Here is a 25,102-nt window from a genome sequence, read left to right on the forward strand (position 1 = left end):
GAAGCGTCCTGGAAACTGGAGCGGGCGTCCGGTTTGAGAGAAAGTCCAAAAGAGAAGAAATCCAAGCATCTTTGCGTTGCTCGGAAGGCATGTCCGAAATGCTGATGGCCAAGGCAGCACTAGTGGAGATAGGCGAGCGGACAGGCTCTGAAGCCAATGGCGAACGTGACAGGGCATCGGCGTCGGAATGTTTCCGGCCGGAACGGTAGATAACACGGATATCGAACTTCTGTAACCGCAATGCCCAACGAGCGAGCCGATCATTAGGATCTTTTAGTGAAGATGACCAGCAAAGCGCATGGTGGTCTGTTACAATATCAAATGGACGTCCATATAAATAAGGCCGAAAATTTCCGATTGCTCAAATAATGGCGAGGCACTACTTTTCAGTTACACTGTAATTCTTCTCGGCTTTACTGAGGGTGCGGCTGGCATAGGCAACGACGTACTTGTCAAAGCCCTCCTTGCGTTGGGCCAGTATGGCCCCGAGCCCGACACCACTAGCGTTCGTATGAAGCTCCGTTGGAGCAGACGGATCGAAATGCCGGAGTATGGGAGGCGTGGTGAGGAGCCGTCGGAGTTCCTGAAATGCATCATCACACGCCTGCGACCACGCTGACAATTCAGAACTTCCGGCAAGAAGATTGGTCAAGGGGGCCATAATGGAGGCGAAATCGCGGACGTAGCACCGGAAGTAAGAACATAGGCCGATGAAGCTTCGAAGCTCTTTGATGGTGGTTGGCTTTGGGAACGCCGCGACTGCATTAAGTTTCGTAGGGTCCGGGAGAATGCCGTCCTTAGAAACCACATGGCCGAGAATTACAAGCTTGCGAGCGCCGAAGTGGCATTTCTTCAAGTTAAGTTGAAGTCTCGCCGTGGAAAAGGCACGTAAGAACTTGCTCGAGGCGGCTGAAGTGGGTCGCAAAGTCGCTTGAAAATACCACAATGTCATCCAAATAACAGAGGCACGTTTTCCACTTCAGACCTCGCAGGACGGTATCCATCATCCTTTCGAAAGTGGCAGGTGCATTGCAGAGGCCAAAGGGCATAACGGTGAATTAATATAGTCCATCCGGTGTTACAAAGGCTGTCTTCGGGCGGTCACCCTCTGCCATGGGAACCTGCCAGTAGCCGGAGCGTAAATCTAACGAAGAAAAGAACTCTGCTCCTTGTAGGCAGTCCAAAGCATCATCGATGCGCGGCAGAGGGTATACGTCTTTGCGCGTTATCTTGTTGAGTCGGCGCTAGTCAACGCAGAACCGGATGGATCCGTCTTTTTTCTTGACGAGAACAACCGGTGAAGCCCAGGGACTGTTGGAGGGCTCGATGATGCCACGTTTCAACATGTCGTCCACTTGTACGTCGATGACACGGCGTTCAGCAGATGACACACGGTACGGACGCTGCTTTAGCGGGGCTTGTTGACCGGTGTCAATACGGTGAACGACCGCAGAAGTTCGGCTTAAGCCTGACTGGTCACGATCGAATGAAGAACGAAAGCGGAGAAGAAGATTTATAATCTCTTCGCGCTGACTTGGTGCGAGCTCAGAGTCGATGGCATCCGAGAATACGTCCAGAGCATCATTAGGCGCGTTGGTAGGAGTGACAGCACCAATTGGGAGCGAAACCGTAGAATCGGGTATAGTAGCCGGAAGAATGCACTCGTAAGGTTCGTAGCTTCCCAGGCATTCTCCACGTAGTAGGAATGACGGGCTGTCCGAGGGATTGCACACATAAATGGCAGCGTGACCATTGCGAAAAATGACGACGGCAAACGGAAGCATGATATTTCGACGGCACGCAGATGGGACCAATGGCATAAACAACACAGGCGATTTCGGAGGGGAGGCACATGACACCGAGACAACAACAGCTGAGAAAGGCGCAATGCCAACGTCAGAAGCAGCAAACACTCTACACGAAGCACCATCGTCGGGGTCATAGCACGGCACAGTTAACGCGAGTTCAGAACGAGCACAGTCGACCAAAGCAGAATTTGACGAAAGAAAGTCCCACCCAAGGATAACGTCATGCGAAGAACGGAATAAAACTACAAATGTGACGACGTACATCGCACCTTGAATGACGACTCGTGCAGTGCACAAAGCTGAAGGCTGAATATGATGGGACGTAGCTGTCTGCAAAGATAGGTCGGAAAGTTGTGTGGTCACTTTCTTCAAGTTTCGGCACAGTTTCTCGCTAATTACAGATACGGCAGCTCCAGTGTCAACAAGTCCGTGCACCTTAATGGCATCAATATAGAGTTCGATTTCATTTGGGGGACAGCAGTTAGGTCTTGAGATTTTCGCTGCCAACGCAGTTCTTGCCTCCGGAACTGCGCCCGTCAGTTTTCCCCTCGTGGTGGGCTGTTGCGACGTAACATCGGAGAAATAGATCGACGATGAGGAGAAGGTGAACGACTTGAGCCGGATCGTCGGTGACCGGGACGTATGTCTAAAGGTGGATCGGCAGGAACGGGATATCGCGGCTGAGTGGGCATGGTGGGCATGTAATGTGAGGCCCCTGCAATGTCGTAAGAAGGGAAGCTGCGACGACGGCAGTGACGAGCTACGTGGCCTGGGATGCCACATGAAAAACAGATCGGCCGATTATCCGGAGTGCGCAATTGGCTGACGACAGGGGCACTGTTCGCTGAATAAGGTACCGTAAATGGTCGTGCAGGCGGCGGCATCATATAAACGTTCTGACCTGTTTCATATACAGCCGGAGACGGGACAATCAGCGAGCGGGAAGGTGGCGTCGACGAATAAACGTGGCGAGTAGCTTCGTGGATGGCCGCAGACGCTGGCGCACGTGGCCGAGCAACTGCGGCTGCATACGTTAGTGGTGCAGTAACAGTTGGTGGAGCCTGAGCTGGCGGCAATGCTTCGGCAACATGCTATTGAATGACCTGGCGAAGCGAAGGCGACAAGGGTGCCATCGACTCGGCAGTTCTTCTGATTATAGATAGCTGCCGGGCGACCTCCTCGCGTATGAATTGCTTTATGACTGGCATCAACGCAGAGTGGTCGGCGGTGTCATGGCGATAGTCGAGGGATGAGATGTCCGCGGTGTCTTGAGCAGCGCAACGTGTAGAAGCGCGCTGCCTACGCAGCTCATCATAGCTTTGGCAGAGCTCAATCACCTCGGCGACCGTCTGGAGACTCTTCGCAGCCAGCATTTGGAATGCACCGTCGTCGATTCCTTTCATGAAGTTCTTGATCTTGCCTGCCTCGTCCAGAGTCGAATCGACGAGCTTGCAGAGAAATAGCACATGTTCGATGTAGCTCGTGAAAGTTTCATCTGCTCTCTGTACTCTGCCCCGCAAGCGCTGTTCAGAACGAAGGCGGCGGACAGCAGGACGGCCAAAGACTTCCGCGAGGGTTTTCGCCAATTCCGACCAGGTACTGAAATCACTTTGATGATTCCTGTACCATAGTTTTGCTACGTCGGTCAGGTAAAAACTCACATTTGTGAGCTTATCGGCTGCGTTCCACTTATTGACAGCACTCACCAGTTCATACTCGGCAATCCAGTTGTCCACATCTTGGTCTTCTGTGCCACCAAATATGGGGGGGTCGCGCTGCCAGAGAGCGCTAGCGCAGAAGACAGGCACAGGTGCGAGATCTGGAGTAGCAGCATGAGATTGCCCCGGATTAGTCACTGTAGGAGGTCGTTGGAGTGTGCGGCTGCGAAGTTCCAGGATGAGGACCAGATGTACCAAGCACCTCCACCACTTGAAACGGGTTGTTGAACAAGCAGGAGTTGACTCGGCGAAGGAGAGCTTTATTTAGCGCAAGGGCTAACTGGACGTAAGCCTGCGATCACAGCAAGTCTTCTTCCTTTTTTATACTCGAGCTCCATGCCCACTGCCCTCGTTACAATCCCTTCAAGTTTTCACACGCCATCAGCCTCGCGGAAACCTCCGAGGACTTCGAGCTTCCACTTGCACAGGGCGCCGAGATAGTGGTAGATTCCCTACCAGTTACCCAGAATTCTCAATATGGCGACTCATCTTAATTGCTCCACTCGCCACACCGACGCCCCCAAATACTATATTTAATTCAATGGAACTGTAGAGGCTTCAAAGATAGGGCTAAACGGGCCCTTTTCCGCCTCTATCTTGAAACATTTGAGTACCTGTGCGCCGTCATTGCCCTTCAAGAGCCCGGCAATGCCGTGCGCCTCTGAGGTTATAACACTTTTCAACGGGACCCAATCACCTGCTTTTTTGTATATAAAACCTTAACTACGCAAGAGGTCGGCCTCGAACTTTCAATACCGTACTCGTACACTATGGTCACGGCTCTTCCACTGCGCAGAACCGACCCCCAGTGCACATCCTCAATATTTATTGCAAACCTAAAATCAGAAACATCACATTTGTAGCGGAAGCTGCTAAGCACCACCGCATTCTTTCCTATCCCGTCTGCAGCCGGCCGTCGACAGCGCGCCTACTCGCGGCGCCAGCTCCTCCTCCTCTGTGTTCGGGGAACAACGTGTTGTCGGGGCCGGCTCCGGGGATTAGACCGGCGGCATGCTACGGCTGCTCGCTCGGTGGGCCCCTTTTCCTCTTTCTTGTAGAAGAACGCGGGGGTGCCTCATTCTCTCCCTCGTCGAGGGGAGCTCTCGTCACTCGCACGGAGTGGAAATAAACAGTCTTGCCCTGCAACTCCAAACCTGCTTCACGTCTCCTTTCTCGCTGCCTCCGGCAGCCGACATTTCCGGCCGCTACAAAATTGGTGACCCGAACGCTTGAACGAACACGCCGCGATGAGCTCCGACGACAACGCTGCTGCCTCCACGCCTGCGGTCATCGCCACAGAACTGAAGCTACCAAATTTTTGGCCGAAAAATCCAAGAGTTTGGTTCAGCCAAGTGGAGGCCCGTTTTCAACTCCGGCACATCACCTCGCAGTCGACAAAATACCTTCACGTCGTCGCAGCCCTGCCCCCCGAAATCGCCGACGCTATCGACGACATTTTGGTTTCACCCCCCGCGCAAGAAGAATATGACACCCTCAAAAAGACGGTGCTGGACCGCCTTGAGGCGCCTGAAGAAAGCAGACTGCAGCAGCTCTTGTGTCGCGAAGAGCTGGGCGACCAACGACCTTCCCAACTGCTGCACCGTATGCGGCAACTACTCGGTGTGCACGCGCGTCAGGACGGCCAGCTCCCACTTCTTCGTGAACTTTTCCTGCAACGGCTCCCCCAGTCGGTGCGCGTGGTTCTCGCGGGTTCAAATGAGACGTCTCTTGATCGACTAGCGCAACTTGCCGATCGCATCACGGAATACTCAACTCCAACCTTTGCGCCCATAGCTGCTGCAAGAACACATGAGCAACCAGATCGACTGTCGCGCCTTGAGGAGAAACTGCAACACCTTACCGAGACCATGCAGAAACTTGTGCTATCTGGCGCTCCCCAACAGGACGAGCAACGACGCAACCGATCTCCTTCAAGACACCCAAGCTCTTCCCAGAGAAGCCATGCACGAGATACACAGGACGGAGTTTGCTGGTACCACCGTCGTTTCGGCACGGGTGCTAGCCGCTGCACTCAACCTTGCTCGTTTCCGGGAAACGCTCCGGCCAGTCGTTAACGGCGGCTTACGACATCGGCCCTCCACCCAGCCGCCTGTTTTTCGTAGTCGACCGCGTAAGCAACTCGCGCCTGCTAGTCGACACGGGAGCCGAAATCTCTATTGTCCCGGCAACCCCCGAGGATCGCCGACGTAGCAAGAACACATCGTCGCTGCAGGCAGTGAACAACACTGCCATCGCTACGTACGGCTTCCGCTCGCTGACAATAGACGTCGGACTCAGGCGCCTGTTTCGCTGGGTCTTCGTGGTGGCGGATGTTAATTTCGCCATACTCGGAGCAGATTTTCTCAGCCACTTCAACCTGGATGTGAGCGTACGTGACCGTTGCCTCAAGGATAACAACACATCCCTCAAAGTACGTGGTTTGGAGTCAAACATCTGCTCATCTGGCATCTGCGCCTTCCAGCCAGTATCAGCCTACCACCACGTCCTGGCCGAATTCCCCTCGCTCACCAAGCCCCGCAACACGGAACAGCCGGTGAAACATAACGTGACTCACCACATCGTCACCACCGGGCCGCCAGTCACCGCCCGGCCACCACGGCTGTCCAGCAAAAGGCTTCAAGCTGCACGCAGGGAGTTCGAGCATATGCTGCAGCTGGGAATTGTTCGCCCTTCGTCTAGCAACTATTCATCGCCGCTACACATGGTGCCTAAGGACGACGATTGGCGCCCGTGTGGTGATTACAGAGCCTTGAACGCATCGACAACGCCGGACCAGTATCCTCTGCCACACATTCACGATTTCAGCGCGCGGCTGGCAGGTACGAAAATATACAGCAAGATCGACCTTGTAGCGGCATACCACCAAATCCCCGTCGAACCGCAGGACATACCAAAAACAGCCATAACAACTCCGTTCGGCCTGTTTGAGTTTGTCCGCATGCCCTACGGCTTGAAAAATGCCGCACAGACCTTTCAAAGGTTCATGGATGAGGTCACCCGGGGTCTTCCTTTCATCTTTGTCTACCTGGATGACATTTTGGTGGCCAGCAGAACGCCTGCGGAGCACGAAGAGCACCTCCGCCAGCTCTTTCAGCGTTTGGATGAGCACGGTCTGGTGTTGAAACCTCAAAAGTGCGTGTTTGGAGTAGAGGCGCTCAACTTCCTCGGCCACCACATCACTGCTGAAGGCATTATGCCATTGGAATCGAGGGTGGAATCCGTCAAGAAGTTTCCAGCTCCAACATCTTTTCGCAAGCTGAGGGAGTTCCTCGGGCTCTTAAACTTCCACCGGCGCTTCATTCCGTCTTGTGCTCGAGTGCTCCAGCCATTGACCGACCTGCTGCGCCGTGACGACCAAAAGGCACCAGAATTTTGTTGGTCTGACGAACACCAGAACGCTTTCCAGAAAGCTAAGGACGAGCTAGCCGCGGCTACCCTTCTCATTCATCCACGGCCTGAAGCTCCTACACGCCTCATGGTGGACGCTTCCTCCACATCGGTCGGAGCAGTGCTGCAGCAACAGGAGGGCGCCCAGTGGAAGCCACTGGGCTTCTTTTCGAAACGTCTGAAGCCTGCAGAAGCACGGTACAGCACTTTTGGAAGAGAGATGCTCGCAATATATTGTTCCATTAAGCATTTCCGCTACTTCCTCGAAGGCCGTGAGTTCTACATCTTGACAGACCACAAGCCCCTCACCTACGTATTCAAAAACAACAGTTCCTCCTACTCAGAACGAGAGATCCGTCAGCTCTCATTCATCTCCGAGTTTTCTACAGACATCCGCCACGTTCCCGGGGTCGAAAACGAAGCAGCTGACGCCTTGTCTCGCGTCAATGCTTCCAGCACAGAAGTCCTGGACTTCGAAGCTATGGCCGCAGCTCAGCGGGACGACCCCGAGTTGACAAGACTGAAGGGAGGGGGATCTTCACTCGTGCTCTCGGAGGTTGCACTTCCCTACGTCCAGAGCACGATAACCTGCGATACCTCCCAGGCAGCACCACGACCTTTTGTCCCACTGAACTTTCGCCGAGTGGTATTCAACACTTTCCACTCCATCAGCCACCCAGGTGTCCGTGCCACCCAGCGGCTGATAACGCAACGCTTCGTTTGGCCCGGAGTCAACGCGGACGTGCGACGATGGGCTCGGACATGTGAAACGTGTCAGCAAGTGAAAGTGACTCGCCACAATCGGGCTGCACTACAGGAATTTCGGACTCCTGAGTCGCGGTTTGACCACGTTCACCTTGACCTCGTGGGACCACTACCGCCCTGCCAAGGATTTAGGTACCTGCTCACATGCATCGACAGGTACAGCCGGTGGCCCGAAGCTATACCAATTGCGGACATATCAGCTGAGACCGTCGCGCAGGCCTTCATTCAAACATGGGTGTCCCGCTTTGGCTGCCCCGCCCGCATAACAACTGACCGGGGACGGCAATTCCAGAGCAACCTCTTTTCCGCACTTTCAACGCTCCTCGGCACGAAGCTGCAGCATACAACCGCCTACCACCCCGCCAGCAACGGAATGGTTGAGCGCTTCCACCGGCAACTCAAAGCCGCACTGGCAGCGAAACTCGACCGCCAGCACTGGGTGCAGAAGCTCCCGCTCGTTCTTCTTGGCCTACGCTCAACGGTGAAGGAAGACCTCGGCTTCAGCGCAGCGGAAATGGTCTACGGCTCAACAGTGCGCCTCCCGGGAGAATTCTTCTCCGACCAGACACCTTCCGCCCCAACAGCCTCCGATCACATCGAGAAGCTGCGCGCATGGCTCGCGCAACTCAGGCCAACAGCACCTCGCATCGCCCGCAACAGGAAAGTTTTCACTTTTCCTGACATGGACTCTGCTACCCATGTGTTCGTGCGACACGACGCAACGAAGCCGCCCCTTACTCCACCGTACGATGGCCCATTCAAAGTTTTGGGACGTACTAACAAAACCATCGTAATCGACGTGCGGGGGAAACGAGAAGTCGTCGCCGTTGACCGCGCCAAGCCTGCTCATATTGAAGTTTCCATTCAAGCAGCCTCTCACGTACGATTTCAGTGCTAACCATTGGACTGTGACCTTTCACTATTCAGCCCGTAACTGCTGTCCTTCTTTAAAAGCTCCGCAATCTAGGGGGGGGAGCCTTTGTAGGGGAAGCTGCTAAGCACCACCGCATTCTTTCCTATCCCGTCTGCAGCCGGCCGTCGACAGCGCGCCTACTCGCGGCGCCAGCTCCTCCTCCTCTGTGTTCGGGGAACAACGTGTTGTCGGGGCCGGCTCCGGGGATTAGACCGGCGGCATGCTACGGCTGCTCGCTCGGTGGGCCCCTTTTCCTCTTTCTTGTAGAAGAACGCGGGGGTGCCTCATTCTCTCCCTCGTCGAGGGGAGCTCTCGTCACTCGCACGGAGTGGAAATAAACAGTCTTGCCCTGCAACTCCAAACCTGCTTCACGTCTCCTTTCTCGCTGCCTCCGGCAGCCGACATTTCCGGCCGCTACACATTCACTGGCATCTTCAGCAGGGCACTGAACCTCACCAAGCATGACCCTCTTTTATTAGTGGGTAACTTCAACGCCCCTAGCAGGCTTTGGGGCTATCGCAAGGAAGAGGTGCGTGGAAGTAAACTTGCGGAGCTAACTTCCACGCTGGGCATGACGCTTCAAACAGACCCCAAGCAAGCAACTCGTGTAGGTAACTCTGTCAGCCGGAACACCTGCCCCGACCTAACATTCACGAAAAACATCAGACACGCAGACTGGTTCAATACCGAGGAAACCCTCGGTAGTGACCACTGCATTCTCAACACTACATTTTCTACACGACCTCTACAACGCCCTGTCGCACAAGCCTTTCCCTGCATAGTGGGCCTACTAATGAGGCACAGGATATCCGTGTCCTTGGACTCCACATTCACAAACACCGCAGGGTCGAGACAACACTTCACAAGCTGGGTAAGTTTGGAGAACAGGTGGGCCGCATGGTCCGCCGAGTCTCCAACAAGCGGGGAGGTCTCAAAAGCAAGGATGCACTTCGTCTCACACATGATTTTGTCACTAGTCGCATCTTGTATGCGACTCCGTACCTGCACTTACGGAAGCACGATGAAGATTCCTTGGAAGTCACCCTTCGCAAAATTGTCAAGAGAGCCCTAGATCTCCCGATCACTACTTCCAATGCAAAACTTCTTGCGTTGGCAGTGGTAAACACTTGTCGGGAGCTCCAGGAGGCTCACCTAACAAATAAATACGCGCGTCTGGCACAGACCCCGTCAGGCAGACGACTCCTAGATCACCTACACATTCGGCATCAATTCCACACAGAAGAGTGGGTACGAGTGCCCGAACACTGGAAATACGCGATTCATGTTCGACCCCTCCCCACCAATAAGTCACGTGACTCGCACGCTGGCCGTCGAGAGGCGCGCGCTCTTGTGCTCCGGTGCGAATTCGGCTCTAAACGAAAAGTGTTTTACACGGACATCGCCGGCCCTTACCGCGGGGGTCGGTATACGGCCACCGTGATCCACTATAACAGGTAGGTCGATGGTTTGTCCTTCTGCGCAACCAATGCTACCCATGCTGAAGAGGTGGCCATAGCTGTGGCTATACCACACGGCGGCTCTCAAATTATATTATCAGACTCCAAAGGAGCTGCCCGAAATTTTCAACTGGGACGGATCACACCCCTAGCTGCAAAGATTCTTAAGTTTTGTCCGCAAGTATACTGCTCAGTTCTGTTGCGCAAGACGGGCCTATCCCGCCGAAGCCACCACTGTTGCGAACGACGGCGACGCCAACACGGCCCCGAAGGCGCCACTGCTTTCAACTCCGCCGGGAAGGTCACCAGCCGTTTGGTAGCGTATGTTTCTCAGCCCGCGACTGCTTCTGCGCAGAACTGATAAGACGAGCGGACGAGACGACGGTGAGTTAAACAAGGTTTATGTACAGCATATATACAGAGGCGTTACAATTTCGGCACTGGGGCCGACAGAGACTCGAAGAGCCGAGCTCTCCTCTCTAATACATAGGTCAACTTTTCGCCTAAGACCACTGACTCACACACATGTCGGCTCTCCGACATGGGGACTCCTCTCTCGTAGGACCGCCGATCGCGACGCGCCGCAGGGCTTCTTTTATTTACACCGGGTCCAACCAAAATGTCCAATCAGAAGCGCCGCTGGTCGTCAGGGCAGATTCCTCCAATGGGGCCGCCGCGCCATGCGTCAGACCACCAGGCACGAGGACGCCGGCTCGCTGTCACGTGCGCAGCTGACTCAATGCACGTGGGCCAGAGAGGCGCCGCGCGTGTTCACGCCGTCGAGTTGATCGCGCCAGGCGGACTGCGGGCTGGCCTTGACCCAGATTGCCTTTTTCAGAGGCACGGACGTTTGACGAGGACTCGCTGGCATAACAGCACCCCCGCCGCCAGACAATGCACCGGAAAGACGAGCTGTTTCCACGGGGCTCGGATGTCAGGTGCGCTCGTTCGCCAGGTCCCTCCAGGTTCGCCTCCAGGGCCATGGGGAGAATACAGCTCCAGACTGTTCCGGGAACACGTCCCATTTTTGACGACGGATCCCAGCTCCACTGGCTTGTCGCCACAACTTGTCGACCAGCTTCACTCGTCTCTTCTGACCATCTTCAGTTTCAGCACTTGTCGATGGTTCTGCAACTTGCCAAGAACGGATCGACAACAGATAACACACGACACACGCAAGTGCCTTCGGTCACCCGCCAGAACACCAGACAAAGTATAGTACAACATATACCTATCTACGTGTCTATCGGAATTTTGTTCCCTCTACATCAAGAGGCACATGTGGGACACAAGACTCCTAAAATGACAACTCAAGATTTTTTTCCCACGTACAACAACGTAACGAATTAGAATACCACAAAGTTGGCCCCTTGAGATCACTCTGAACGAGAGCGCTCAGCCCAGGTCGTGATGAGGTCAAAATTTTGCCCCGAATCGCCAGCGAGAAACCGAAAGGTTGAGAAGTTACTAGCTGGAACGCACTGCTCAATGCACCTGCATTAGCGTTTAGCTTTCCCCCCTTTTTTTTTTGATAGCGAACGTCAAAGTTGCGCTGTGGAGCAACATGCTCCACCTCAGTAATCGGCCACTTTTAGGCGACGATACCTATGCGGCACCAAGAGCGGCTCACACTTTCGACGTTGCACAGGGGAACAACGATACGGCTTGCTACGGATTGACTCCTCACCGCTTAGCCCGATATCGTGTTCGATCACCCTCGTGTTTCCGGGGCGGTCCGAAAACACGTCTTCAAACTCGGAACCAATCTTTCTCAGGTCCTCTTTCTCAGGTCCTCCTTCACTTAAGCTAGGCTCTAGGTTTATCTGCTCCCGGATTACTTTCGATCCCCCTTCAATTACCTCACTAGAACTCAAAATTTCTGCTTCCTCTTCCTCTGAAGCATTCAACAACAGATTTACGACCGCTTGATGTTGAACGTATGGTTTCATCAAGTTGTAAATTTTGTCCGGCCGCCTTCCTAATTTCACTTCATAATTTGTATCGCAAGGCTTCGATAATACTTTGGCGGGCCCTTCCCAATCAACCTCAAGCTTGTTCTTTTTGAACGGCTGCGGCAGCATTACCTGACTCCCTACTTCAAAAGCACGCTTCTTCACCGATTCCTCGTAGTGCTCCTTCGACAGCACTTTTGCCGCGTTTTTCTGGCTTTCCACTAGCGCTTCAATTTGGCTTTCCACTAGCGTTTCAACCTGGCTTTCCACTAGCGCTTCAATCGAGAAATCCTCACGCTGCTCTCGAATGAGCGTCTCTCGATCAACTCTCGGCAGCTCGCTCAAACTTTCCGCTACAGGCGAGAGCGTTGCAACCCTCTCGCTCTGACTCAATGGCGCCATGTCGTCTCCCCTTTCTACGGAAACAGCGCCGGTCGGTTCGGCGACGGGCCGCTCGCGTGACTGCTCACATGACTCATGCGGAAACTTTCCCTTCTGGGGTTCCGTCGACCCGCCGACAAGGTCACTTGAGAGTTCACCGCATTGAACCAGATCAAGCTGCCGCGATAGCTTCCGCGCTTGCGATCGCGTGAGAGCCATGCACGCTAAGTTGGGGAAGAACGATTTGCCCTGCTCTTTGAGAAGCTGCTCCGAGTTGTTGGAGAAAAGATAAGGAAAACGATCATTTAGCGCGGCAGACACAGCTGCTTCGGTGCGAAGCTTACCGAACGGGCCTTTAATGACAACCGTGGCGATTGGTAAGCGAACACTCTGCTCCTCGGCGACTTGCCTGATCCACGCGCATTCTCCTGTGAAGTCATTCGGAGACACCAATGAAGGATGGACAACGTCCATGGTTGCCGCTGAGTCTCTAAGTGCTCGGCACGTTTTCTCATTCACCCTAATTTCTTGGAGATACGGCTCCAACAACCGCATGTTTTTTTCTGATTCTCGGATCGTTGCGAAAGCAAACTTTTCCTGACAGTTTCTCGCGATGTGTCCTTCCTTTTTGCAGTTGTAGCAGATTAGCGGCTTCCGTTTGTTTTCCGATTCGAATGCCTGTGTGGTAGAAACCTCACTCGATTTCTCCGCTTCTGTTTGCCCTTCCCCTACACTGTCCTTCGTAAGAGACGGGTCCTTTTTGAAATTACGGTGCGGAACGGGTTTCCGTTGATCAGGTTTCCTTGAAAAGCCCTCTTTTCTCTCATCCTTTTCAACGCGCACTGCCCTGCTGTGCAACTTTCGGCGAGTATAATACTCCTCAGCTAACTCTGCTGCCTTGTTTAGCTGTACTTCCCCGAGTCTGTCCTGCAGCCAAAGTCTGACATTATCCTCGATGCAGCGGTAGAATTGCTCCAATGCAACGCATTCCACCACTTTATCGCGGTCGTCATAAACACCTTCGCCCTTGAGCCATTCAATTAAATCGGCTTTAAGACGAAACGCGAAGTCAACGTGTGACTCATTCCCCTTTTTAGCATACCGGAACCTTTGCCTGAAAGCCTCGGGTGACAACTTATAACGTCTCAAGAGCACTTCCTTAACCTCGTCATAGCTCTCAAACGCTTCCCTCGACAAGCAAGTTATCGCGTCGGACACTTCGCCGGGAGGAAGAGCTAACAGGTTCCGCGCCCAAAGAGACCGCTCCAAAGCATTTCGCTCACAGACGTGTTCAAACTTGACGAGATACTTCGCCATGTCCTCGCCTACTACGAACGGTGGCAGTTGGTCCCGAATTCTAAAACCGCTGACCTGAACTGTTGGAGACGCTACGCTAGGCGCCTGCGAACACTGTAGGATTGCCAATTCTAGTCGTTTCAACTCGAGACGCTCCTGTCTCTCGGCCTCCTCGCGACGTTCGCGCCTTTCAGCTTCTTCGCGAGCTTCGCGCCTTTCAGCTTCTTCGCGAGCTTCGCGCCTTTCAGCCTCTTCGCGGCGTGCTTTAATATCCACCCAGGCCTCATCGACTTCCTCAGCCGACACTCCCTCATCCTTCATGATCTCAAGGATCGCTTGCTTTCGTTTCGCACGGCCCAAAGTAATGCCGAGTTCCTCACAAATTTCGATGAGTTCCTTTACTTTAAGGTTCTCCATCGTTCACACTAGCCTCTTGCTGTTTGCCCCTGTTAACAATTTACTTGCCGTACCCACTATAAGTCAACTAGCAAGACGCGCAAGCAACTTTTCACTCTCCCGTGTTTACCCCCTCCGCATTAACTTTGGTTTCAAAGCACTTCGACTTTGCTTGAAACGATCAAAGCTCACTCTAATGCTTCACACAGCCCTTCTCTAAACTACTACAACCTGAGCTAGAGTAGTCTGGTGAACTGAGGGGAAAACATCAGGCACTCACCGCATCGATGTCGCTGACGCCGGCCGATCCCGCTGCTGCCAACCACTGTTGCGAACGACGGACCGATCCCGCCGAAGCCACCACTGTTGCGCAAGACGGGCCTATCCCGCCGAAGCCACCACTGTTGCGAACGACGGCGACGCCAACACGGCCCCGAAGGCGCCACTGCTTTCAACTCCGCCGGGAAGGTCACCAGCCGTTTGGTAGCGTATGTTTCTCAGCCCGCGACTGCTTCTGCGCAGAACTGATAAGACGAGCGGACGAGACGACGGTGAGTTAAACAAGGTTTATGTACAGCATATATACAGAGGCGTTACAATTTCGGCACTGGGGCCGACAGAGACTCGAAGAGCCGAGCTCTCCTCTCTAATACATAGGTCAACTTTTCGCCTAAGACCGCTGACTCACACACATGTCGGCTCTCCGACATGGGGACTCCTCTCTCGTAGGACCGCCGATCGCGACGCGCCGCAGGGCTTCTTTTATTTACACCGGGTCCAACCAAAATGTCCAATCAGAAGCGCCGCTGGTCGTCAGGGCAGATTCCTCCAATGGGGCCGCCGCGCCATGCGTCAGACCACCAGGCACGAGGACGCCGGCTCGCTGTCACGTGCGCAGCTGACTCAATGCACGTGGGCCAGAGAGGCGCCACGCGTGTTCACGCCGTCGAGTTGATCGCGCCAGGCGGACTGCGGGCTGGCCTTGACCCAGATTGCCTTTTTCAGAGGCACGGACGTTTGACGAGGACTCGCTGGCATAACAGTTCGGGCCTGGACAAGCAACTTTGGGCAATCCAGCATGCTAAAGAATCTGCCGGGAAGCACGGTCTCTCCATTGGCCCCTAGGTTGGAGCCTATGCCAGCAATCTGCCGGAAATTAATAAAGTCTACATCTCTCTCTCTCTTGTCCGCAAGTAGGTTACCCCTCTCCACGTTCAATAATCTAGACTCCTGGCCACCAGGGCCTCGCAGGCAATGAGGCGCCGCACGCTGCGACCCGCGCACTCATTCCCCAGGCCACTGCCGCACCCACCGATGACCCCTGTCGACGCCTCCTAGAAAAATTATGCCTGGAACGTAAGCCGCGAACGAGCCACCTACCATCGAATTTCACCCTCCCCCTCTGGTACAGAGGCGAACGCCTGTGGCGGTCGCCCCGTGCGAACACAGCAATGCTCTCACAATTGCCTCCAACAGTAATGTCACGTGACAGAGCGGTATGGAGGCAAGCGGTCCCACGCGGCGGACGGTCGCAACGCGCGGTAGGAGGCATGGCCTCCAAAATTTTGTGCTGGCAGCAAGCTCTCACTTGAAGAGAGAGCCACATTCTAGGCATAGTTTTTCTAGGAGGCGTTGTCCCAGTGTTCCAGAAGAAAATGCTCCTCTTAACTTATAGTGAGATAATTACCCACTACCGGGACTCCCACCATCATGTTCCTCCGCCCTGCAAAAAACTTCGGAAGACGGACGACAGAATCCTTCTCCGGCTATTTACGAATACTTTGCTGTGCCCGGCAGTGCTTAAACACTTTGGCTCTTCCTTTTCCGGCCTCTGCCAGTACTGTACGGAGGTGGGCGACACCTACCGCATGATATGAGCATGCCCGCTCAATCCTTCTTTACCCCCGAACCCAAATCTAGCAAGAAAGAACTGGGAGGCGGCCCTGCTCGGTTGCCAGGACCTTGCGGTCCAGCATGCCAGGACAGCAGCGGCCACGACCAATGGGGTCCTTGACTAGGGACTACACTTAGTACTGGAAGGAGGCTGACCCACTAGAGGCTGGTCTCTCCAGCAACCTCTGTTTTTTCTAAATAAATTTTTCTACTACTACTACTACTACTACTACTCGCCACTGTCACGCTGTGGCAAGTTACCCGACCGCACGTAATCACGAGTCTCACCTTTACCGGCGACTCGGTCGCCCAAGTAGTTGTTGAAGTCTGTTTCTTGGTGGTGGTAGGCAGGTGCTTTGTCGGTGGTTGCTTGGGCGTCGGCTGTTGCGTGGCCGAGCCTCCTTGGAGCTGTTCGTTGTTGTTACGCCGGCGTCTGCGGCGGCATTGACGTCAAACGACATAAGGGACTTGACAGCTATTTGGGCATGTGCGGTCGCCCATGATGTGGGCCTGCCCGCACAACGCACACTTGTGTGTCACGCAGTCTTGGTCGGGTCTGGTAGGTTTGATACCGCAGTGTTCACAGTCTTTCTCGGATGGCGTAAAGCAGACGTCTTGGCGATGCCGGATGCAGCCGCAGTTGCGGCAGGTCTAGATCTGTAGCTTGTAGAGCGCATAATGCAGCAGGAGCATGCCGCAGCGCACATAGGTGGGGATTTCATCGTAGAGAAGGACGATGGTAGTTGTATTTTTGATTCATCGTACCCCCCTTAACGCAGGATTGTTTGATTAGACGAACAGGCGTTGTAGCACCGAGTCTGGAAGGTCAGCGTCGACCCCTAGCACTACGCCTCGGCTGGTGGTGCCAGACGCCACTACGTAAGCGGATACTGGATGTGCTCGCTTTATGAGAACAATTGCTCGTACTTTAGCGTACGCTTGGACCATTTGTAAGTTCAGCGTGCTGATCACAAAGATATTCTATGCATATTTGTGCAAACAATATCTTCCTCCGTCGAAATTGTCGGGAGTCGTGCGGCGAGTAGTTTATGTCAGAACTTAAGCTTGTTGCACCTACGTACATCCAGGCCACCGCCGGGGCGTACGATGACACGGTGATGATTCGTTGGGAGCAGGAGGAGCCGGGTGGCGGCTGCAACCCTCGCCGCAGCTACGGTTCGCAGGGCGACAATGCGGGTGCTGGCTGGTTTGCCGGTATTGTGGTCGAAGACTTTACTGGATGTCGGATTGCGTAAATCTAGCCAGGCGCACTGACTTCTTCCTCAGTGTGCTCAGATTTGGGTGCGCCTTAAAGAACCCCAGCTGGTCGAAATTTCCAGAGCCCTTCACTGCGGCGTCTCTCATAATCATATTGTGGTTTTGGAAGGTTAAACTCCACATATTATTCAATGACTTCTTCCTCAGTGATCGTTACTCCATCCACCTTGGCTTCAGGCATGAAGACAGCGCAGCAGCGAGACAAGCCGGCGCAGGGGTCCGTAGTCGTATGAAGCCTACTCAAGGCTTAGCGAGTGAAGGCGAAACGTTGGTTGGGAAAGAAGAAAAGAGGGGTGGCCCGGGCCGAAATTGGTATCCGGGTATTCCCCTAGACTTAGCAGAAACGTTGGTGAAAAAATTAGGAAAGATTGAATTGAGCAGACCAGCAAGAATTGTAGCAGAAGACGGATCCGATGCGGAAACGTCCGCCCATCTCGACGCCTCATAGCGGTCTACTCTTGGTGTATGTTTTTTTCATGTTTAGTATGGACCGACCACACTCTTTCATGGGCCGTAAAGGCCTGCAGTCTGTTAAAAAATGACAGCGTATCCACGAGGTGAATGATGAAGAATGGGGTGAAGCTGGGTCCACACGACGCTGCCACGCCGCTTCAGCCTCCCGTTGTCGTACTGCAGGGTCCTCGCGGCACCAACGCGCAGCTTAGCGGCGTGCTTCTGCTTCGCGCACTGACACGTCGGGGTACCTTCTTCGAGCGCGAGCTACCGCCGGCTTGCACGCACGCCACTCAGCAGCCTTGTTTATCCTCCGTCGCCAAGCTACTGAATGGTGGTGGTGGTGGTGGTAGAGGTTAGAAGAGGAGAAAGGCACCTAATTTCTGCAGCCCGGTCAGGAGCACGGCGCAGTGCCTGCTACTGAATACGCGCGCGCGCCACAACGGCGCTGCCAAATAAACATGCGATCGTAGTCGCGTTATCGTCTCTCTCTCCTTCCGTATGTGTGACGTCAATCCTTATTTTCTACTAGTATTGGCCTCTAGCATCGTACCATTTCCATTTTTTAGCGTACTATACAAGTACCGCCCTCTATGGCCGATTCAAGAATTAACCAGGGGCGGGTATGTGCCACCGGTGGTTACGCCGGTGACGCTCGGGCGACGCCTAAGGAGCTTCGCTCCTAAATACTTTGACAACATCAAGAACACCTCGTCATAGCGTTTATCTGAGCACGGAGGATCTTTCATTAATTTCGGTCTCAAACCAGTCAACAAGCAAATCGCTTGAAGCGTGCTGCAATCTATCAACAAACGCACAAAAACAAGCGGTGCTACACTAGCCAATTTGAGGTAGCAAATCGCGAGTTCTCGTGAATTTCCGTGTACCAGTTTACGAGATTCATGCACTAAGCAAGCACCGACAAATGCTATATGCAAGTAAACAAGCTGAGTGTCAAGTGAAAAGCTCAAACGTTAACATTTAACCACTCTACATGGCTACATGTAAACCTCACGAACCTGATATGTGTACTCTGCGGGTCATCATCGAAAGCGTGAGTTGCCACTTATTTTCACGTAAATTTCGCGTCTCGCGAGACTGAATCAAATTTATCGCGTAACAGTGGCACCAGTTTGTTCACTGTTGCAGAATGCATGCAAAGTTTAGTGTCCGCGGCAGGCGCGTTGCCAGATTTTTTTTTTTTTTGGAGGGGGGTACTATTTTGAATTCGTGAGAAGAACCCCTTAAAATGGCCATTTTCCACTCTCTATGCCACGGCGAAAAATTTCGGGGGGGGGGGGGGACATGCCCTGTTTACTTCCTGATGGCTACGCCCCTGGTTCGCAGTGTTCGTTCCTTGCTGACGTGTTAACACTGAGCCTATAGCACATCCGAACAAGGGAGCATTTTCCTACTGACTATCTTTGAGAGGACGCTCGTTAATTCCCATTGGCAGCGCTACAGACTAAGGGCATTGCGTACATTGCGAGAGACGGCTGAAATGCGACTTGATAAATGCGGCGACATAGTGAGTCTAGTAATACAGGTGACTGAGGACATGTTCTTTTAATATTTTTATTCGGTCACTACTAATTTCATGCTGTTCCGCTACGAAAAAAAAATAAGGACATGGGCAAATCTCTCTTAAAAAAATGAAGTACGATCTCAATCTGCAACCGCAGCATGAAGACATGTAGACTTGCCGAGGCTTACCTTGTAAACGTCGTAATTTTCGATGATCGAGTCGAAGCAAGTGTAAAGGTCGTTTAGCAGATCGACCACCTGCCGTGGAAGGAAGAGAACAAAAAAGAAAAAGACAAACAAGGACGCTTTCGCATCACTCAATCCTTTTTGCACCGCTCATTTCACCAATGCAATGAAGAGCAATAACGCTTGGTAAAGCCTTACTTTCGGGTATCAGACAATAAGAACTCCGCCGTCGGTACATCAAAGACAGCTCAGTGCAGTAAATGCCGTCACTAGCTTCGCAAAAAAAAAGAGTGCGTTGCCATGTAATTTTTTTCTGTCGCACCATATATAGCAATTTAGTTCTAAAAGTTTGGAGCGTCGGGTTATCGATTATAGCTTACACTCGCTTACAGTGCTGTCTGGTCTATTGTTTTTCTGCCCTTAATCCCAATGAGCCGGCGTTAGCAGCTGGCAACACATTCCTATGTTCTGGTTATGTGAATGTTTTTTTCCTTTTTATTCAAGACAGTAATAAAGAACATCTGAAAAGACGTTTTGTTTCAGTGGATGCAATACTCAGCCACAAGAACACGAGCCACTTGAGCAGAAATTTTGTCATTCTATACACGACAAGTTAATTTATAAGGCTTTATTCATAAAGCGGGTAGTTCGCAAAAACACCACGTTGTTATATACATTGTCGCGACGGAAAACGACAAGCAGGGACTCCAAGCGAATGACTGTGTCTTGTCTTGTCGCCTAGGAGATTTTGGCTCATACCCACAAGGCGGATTGGCCACACTGTACCTTATAGTAGATATTTTTTGTACAACGCTTGCTAAAGAAAGAGCAAATTAGTTAAAACAATAATAATGTTCCTTAAAAAAGAAAACGTGAAAAGTGCAAAAGAATGCGATAAACCAGAGTATATAAAACAAATTAACAAGAATGAGGAAGGGCGACAAAGAATTTGACATATCTGGCAGTACTACTAGCAGCGTATCCTTCCGGTTGCCTGAATGAATTTATGTAGCGCTGACAGAATAGCACTGCGGCCCACACCTATCTGACTGACTCCAAACGATAATAGGGTGGATGTATTGACTGGCAATCCAAGCATACCAATCGGTCTTTCAAGAATTATTCGTCGCAGTGAGGCGAAGCGGCAGCATGTGAGCAGAAAGTGATCTATTGTTTCCGGTTCATTGCAAACTGCACATAGGTTAGTTAATGAAAATCCTGATTTGTTGAGATAAAAATTTAACCGAGGAATTTTACAGCGAAAGCTTGTGAGGGTCACCTCACACTGACGGGAAAGACATTTTGTGGTGTTCCATGTGAATTGCAAGTGCCGAAATTCTTCAGATTGTAGGAGCGATGTTTTGTTGATTTTTAAAATTAAGAGGCGTTTGAATCTTTCGGCAGTAATAAAGGGAAACTGTGGAGCTACTAGCACCACCGAAAAATTTAAAGATGCCGAAGCGAGCGAATCAGCTATTTCATTTAGTACAATTCCAGCATGCCCGGGGACCCAAATAAACCGAACTTCTGATAGGCTATGCGGTACGAGAGACCAAAATACCTGAGAAGAGAAGACCGCTTTGCGGACGTGAGATGTGTACATACAGACAAAGCATGCGAAATAAGAATAGTTTTTGATTGCTGATAATTTAGTTTTCGAAGAGCCAATGTAATAGCCAGGTATGCTGTGAAATAAATTGGTGTGAAGTCAGGCAATCGGAGCGCAAAAGACCAATTAAGCTGATGAGAAAAAATACCTTCTCCAGCCTTCTAAGGATTTTGCGTTGCATCTGTCGAAATTACCACGTAGTTGGGAAAAGAACTGAGATGGTCTTGAAGGAGGTCCTCCAGAACATGCTTTGGAAGTAACTTGGCATTTTTCGGAAAAATGTCATCGAAAATTAAGTCAACTGGCACCGAGCATATGGTTTGGGGAGTTAAATGCTGGAGAAAAACGTGAAGACTTGATAACAGAGACTCGACGATAATGACTTGGTGTCCTTGATAACGACACCACGGGCGCTTAAAGAAAGAAACTGGATATTTGATGAAAACTGTCTGTGAACAGAAGAGGGGCACATCGTAGAGTTCTAAAAATGTTTGCACAATAAGCTGCCGAAATCTAGCATCAAATGAAATGATTCGACAAGTTCCAAATAAAGCACGCTATTCGCAACACACCTAGGTAGCCCGAGACACAGCCGCAGAGCTTGCATTTCTAGCAATATAAGAGGTCCTAATTTGTACTCGGCACTTCCGGAAAACAGAACGCAACCAAACTCCAGAATTGGGCGTACGTAAAGTTTTTATACCATAAGTAATGTATCCCTGCGCTGTGTACTCCGCCACAGTATCGGATCCACTCACTTCTTCGCTATCTTCTTCTGCCACCAACGCAGCGTGGCATTCTCCACAAAGAAAAAAAAGAATCGCATGAATGCCATGGCTCCGAAAACCAATGACAGGTAGCCGAAAATCTTTGTGTCCATTGAAGAGCACAAGGATGAGATGAAAAAAAAAGAAGCGAGAAAGAAGTGTACAACTGTCTTCAACGCAAGTTCCACATCCTAAAGTTCGTGACTTGCAGTCAGCACGAATTGTACGGCTTCAACCTGGAGACACGAACCATATCCGAGTAGCGCGGTCTACGAGAACGGTGCGACGTGCCTGCTGGGACAACTTCGTAGTTGACTCCCCCGTGGCGATGAAGAACGCGGTAAGGTCCGAAGTAGCGACATAACAATTTCTCTGAGCGCCCACATTGACGTATGAGAGTCCAAACTGAGACTAGGTCACCCACTTTGTATGCTACTGCTCTGGAATGGGTGTTGTACCGGCGAGCATCTTGATTTTGCCGCGATAAAATTCGAAAGCGCGCAAGCTGGCCGGCGTCTTCGGCACGCTGAACAAATACATCTGCGTCCGGGGTAGCATGATGTCAAGCATTGTGAAGACGTCACGGCCGTAAACCAGACGAAAAGGAGCAAAGCCTGTGGTTTCCTGAAGAGCTATGTTGTAGCCAAATGTGATATACGAGAGAATTTCGTCCCAATTTTTCTGATCCTTGGCGACATACATCGAAAGCATATCTGCCATCGTTTTTTCAAGGCGTTCGGTTAACCCGTTAGTCTGCGGGTAGTACGCAGTTGCTTTTCGGTGCATCTTACCACTCACAAACAGTACCTCTCGGAGCAACTGTGCCGTAAATGCCGTATCATGATCTGTGATGACGACAGGGGCAGCACTATGGAAACAAACGGTGTTCTTGATAAAAACGTTAGCCAAGTCGGAAGCAGTTGCTCGCTGGGCGGCTTGTGTTTTGCAGTATCCAATCAAGTTGTCGGTGGCAGCAACAATCCAGTGGTTACCAGCAGTAGACTTCGGAAATGGGCAGAGTAAATCCATCTCGGCATTTTCACAAGGTGCGTGAGGGGGTCGTGAAGGCTGAAGCAGACCAGCTGGTTTCATCGTTGAATTCTTGCGTCGTTGGCAAGCTGTGCAAGTCTTGACGTACTGCGGGGCGTTTTTTTTTTTTTTTGTACGTTTCCACCAGTAGCACGTGTTCGTGATCTTCTCCAGCGTACGTGAGAAGCCAAGAAGCCCTGACGATGGCTCGTCGTGCCAAGCACACAAAATATCATTGCAGGGAGCAGCAGGAACGACAAAGAGGCAAACAGTTTTCGTTGAAAAGTGTTGTGGCTCGGGCGAGTTGGTTATTCATGAACTTAGCTTGTGTTAGCGCGGCACATTTGGAAATTAAAAAGGACAGACGACAGAGACGTCTATAAAGGTAGGCGCTAAACTTTCAACTGTTTATTTTATGCCCTTGCCATCTGTCTTATACTTGCGTAAAAACACAACTCATCTTACACGCGGTGTCATTCCAAGAAACGTCATTTCCTAATCCGTCAGTGCAATTGATGGTGAAATCACACACAAGCTATAGCCGAAATCAGAAACTTGTGTGTGAGTTCACCATCGATTGGACTGACGAATAAAGAAATCACGTTTTTTGGGCTGACACCATGTGCAAACTGAGTTGTGTTTTTACGCATGTATAAGATGGATGTAAGGGTATAAAATAAACAGTTGGAAGTTTCGCGCCCAGCTTTCTAGACGTCTCTGTCATTTTTCTCTTTTAATGTCCATATGTACAGTGCTAACACAAGCTAAGTTTTCGCTGACTGAAAGTTGCACTTGTAGAGGATGTCTTGGCGTAGACAGAAAGATGGAAAGTCACGCGCAAACTGACGTGGGGGTTGTGGGCGACGTCCCTCAAGGCACTCAATCAGTGGTTGTAGTTCTAAGTCTTCGCGTTGATGCTCAGTCACATTTAATGATGCGAGAATAGCAAGGAAGCTGAATTCTTCATCCTTGTTTGCTGCAGTGATCTCGACGGGTGTGCCAAAGGCAGTCAGTGTCAGTGTGTTTCTGGCCAGACTTGTAAACTATCGTTATAACGAATTTCTGTAACCGAAGGCTTCATTTTGCGAGACAGCCCGAAGGGCCTTTCAGATTCGCCAGCCAGCAGAGAGAGTGGTGGTCACTGACGATTCGGAAGGGGTGTTCGTACAAGTAACGCCTGGCTTTCGTAATGGCCCAAACAACCGCCAAACATTCTCTTTCAGTCATCGAGTAGTTCTCCACAGATGACAACGTGCGGTTTGCGTACGTGATGACGCGCTCTACTCCATCTTGATATTGCATGAGAATAGCTCCCATGCCAAGGTTACTCGCATCATTGCGAACTTCTGTGCCTGCTTTGGTGTCGAAGTGGCCAGGGATCGGTGGCATTTGTAGACGTTGTTGAAGTTCGCGGAAAGCGTCGGATTGTTTAGGACTTCAAATGAAGGCGATGTCGCCCTTGACGAGTGGTTGTAGAGGGTAAGTGAGTTCCGAAAATTCTGTTACGAAGCAGCGTTAATAAGCACAAGGGCCTAGAGAGCGGCGTGCATCATGCTTTGTCTTCAGTATCGGTAATAAAGCAAGTGTCATAGCCTTCTTATGGTCGGGGCGAACACCACTGCTGCTGACAAGATGGCCAAGAAATTTGAGTCTTCATTACCAAAATAACACTTTCCTGACTTCAGATACAGTCCGGTGGTACGAAAAGCCAGAATAACTGCCTCAAGCCACTCAATGTGCTGTTCAATAGTCCTAGAAAAACTGACTACGTCGTCATAATACACTAAACACGAGTGCCACATCAGTTAACACAAAACTGTGTTCATCATTCGTTGGAATGTGGCTGGAGCAGAACACAGACCAAAAGGGAGAACCTTAAATTCATACAGACCGTCGCGTGTAATAAACGCTGTTTTTTCTCGGTTTCGTTCATTTACTTCAATGTGCCAATATCCACTACGGAGATCCACGAAAGAGCAGTAACGGGCGTGTCGCAGGCAATCGAGGGAGTCATCGATGCGCGAAAAATGATATTGTCACGGGGTCGTGACGTGGCCGAAAACACAAGACTTTATGTTGGGATTTAACTGTTTATTTGGGTGAACATGTGCCCGGTAAACGAAAAGTCCGACTACAGTAGCAGTCTTGCACACAGATAGCAGTGACCGGAGCGTCGGCCGTCGACCAACTACTGACAAGCGGCGAAGTGCGTCGCATTTATACTCTTGCCATCGAATGTTCTAGCGTTATCGCTGGCGGTGACGAGTGT

At 51.7% G+C, this 25,102-nt stretch overlaps 1 protein-coding gene across 1 annotated transcript in view; it reads right to left on the reverse strand.

Moving 5' to 3' along the window:
- The window catches only part of LOC119171524 (atrial natriuretic peptide receptor 1-like), a 642,832-nt gene that overhangs the window by 115,499 nt on the left and 502,231 nt on the right, over positions 1-25,102 (reverse strand). Inside the window, exon 18 of the mRNA XM_075892142.1 lies at positions 19,432-19,500. Within this exon, the coding sequence (XP_075748257.1) occupies positions 19,432-19,500 (69 nt within the window). The remainder of the gene's footprint in view (positions 1-19,431; positions 19,501-25,102) is intronic.

This window comes from Rhipicephalus microplus, chromosome 4 (genome assembly GCF_043290135.1).
Source record: "Rhipicephalus microplus isolate Deutch F79 chromosome 4, USDA_Rmic, whole genome shotgun sequence".
Classification (NCBI taxonomy): domain Eukaryota; kingdom Metazoa; phylum Arthropoda; class Arachnida; order Ixodida; family Ixodidae; genus Rhipicephalus; species Rhipicephalus microplus.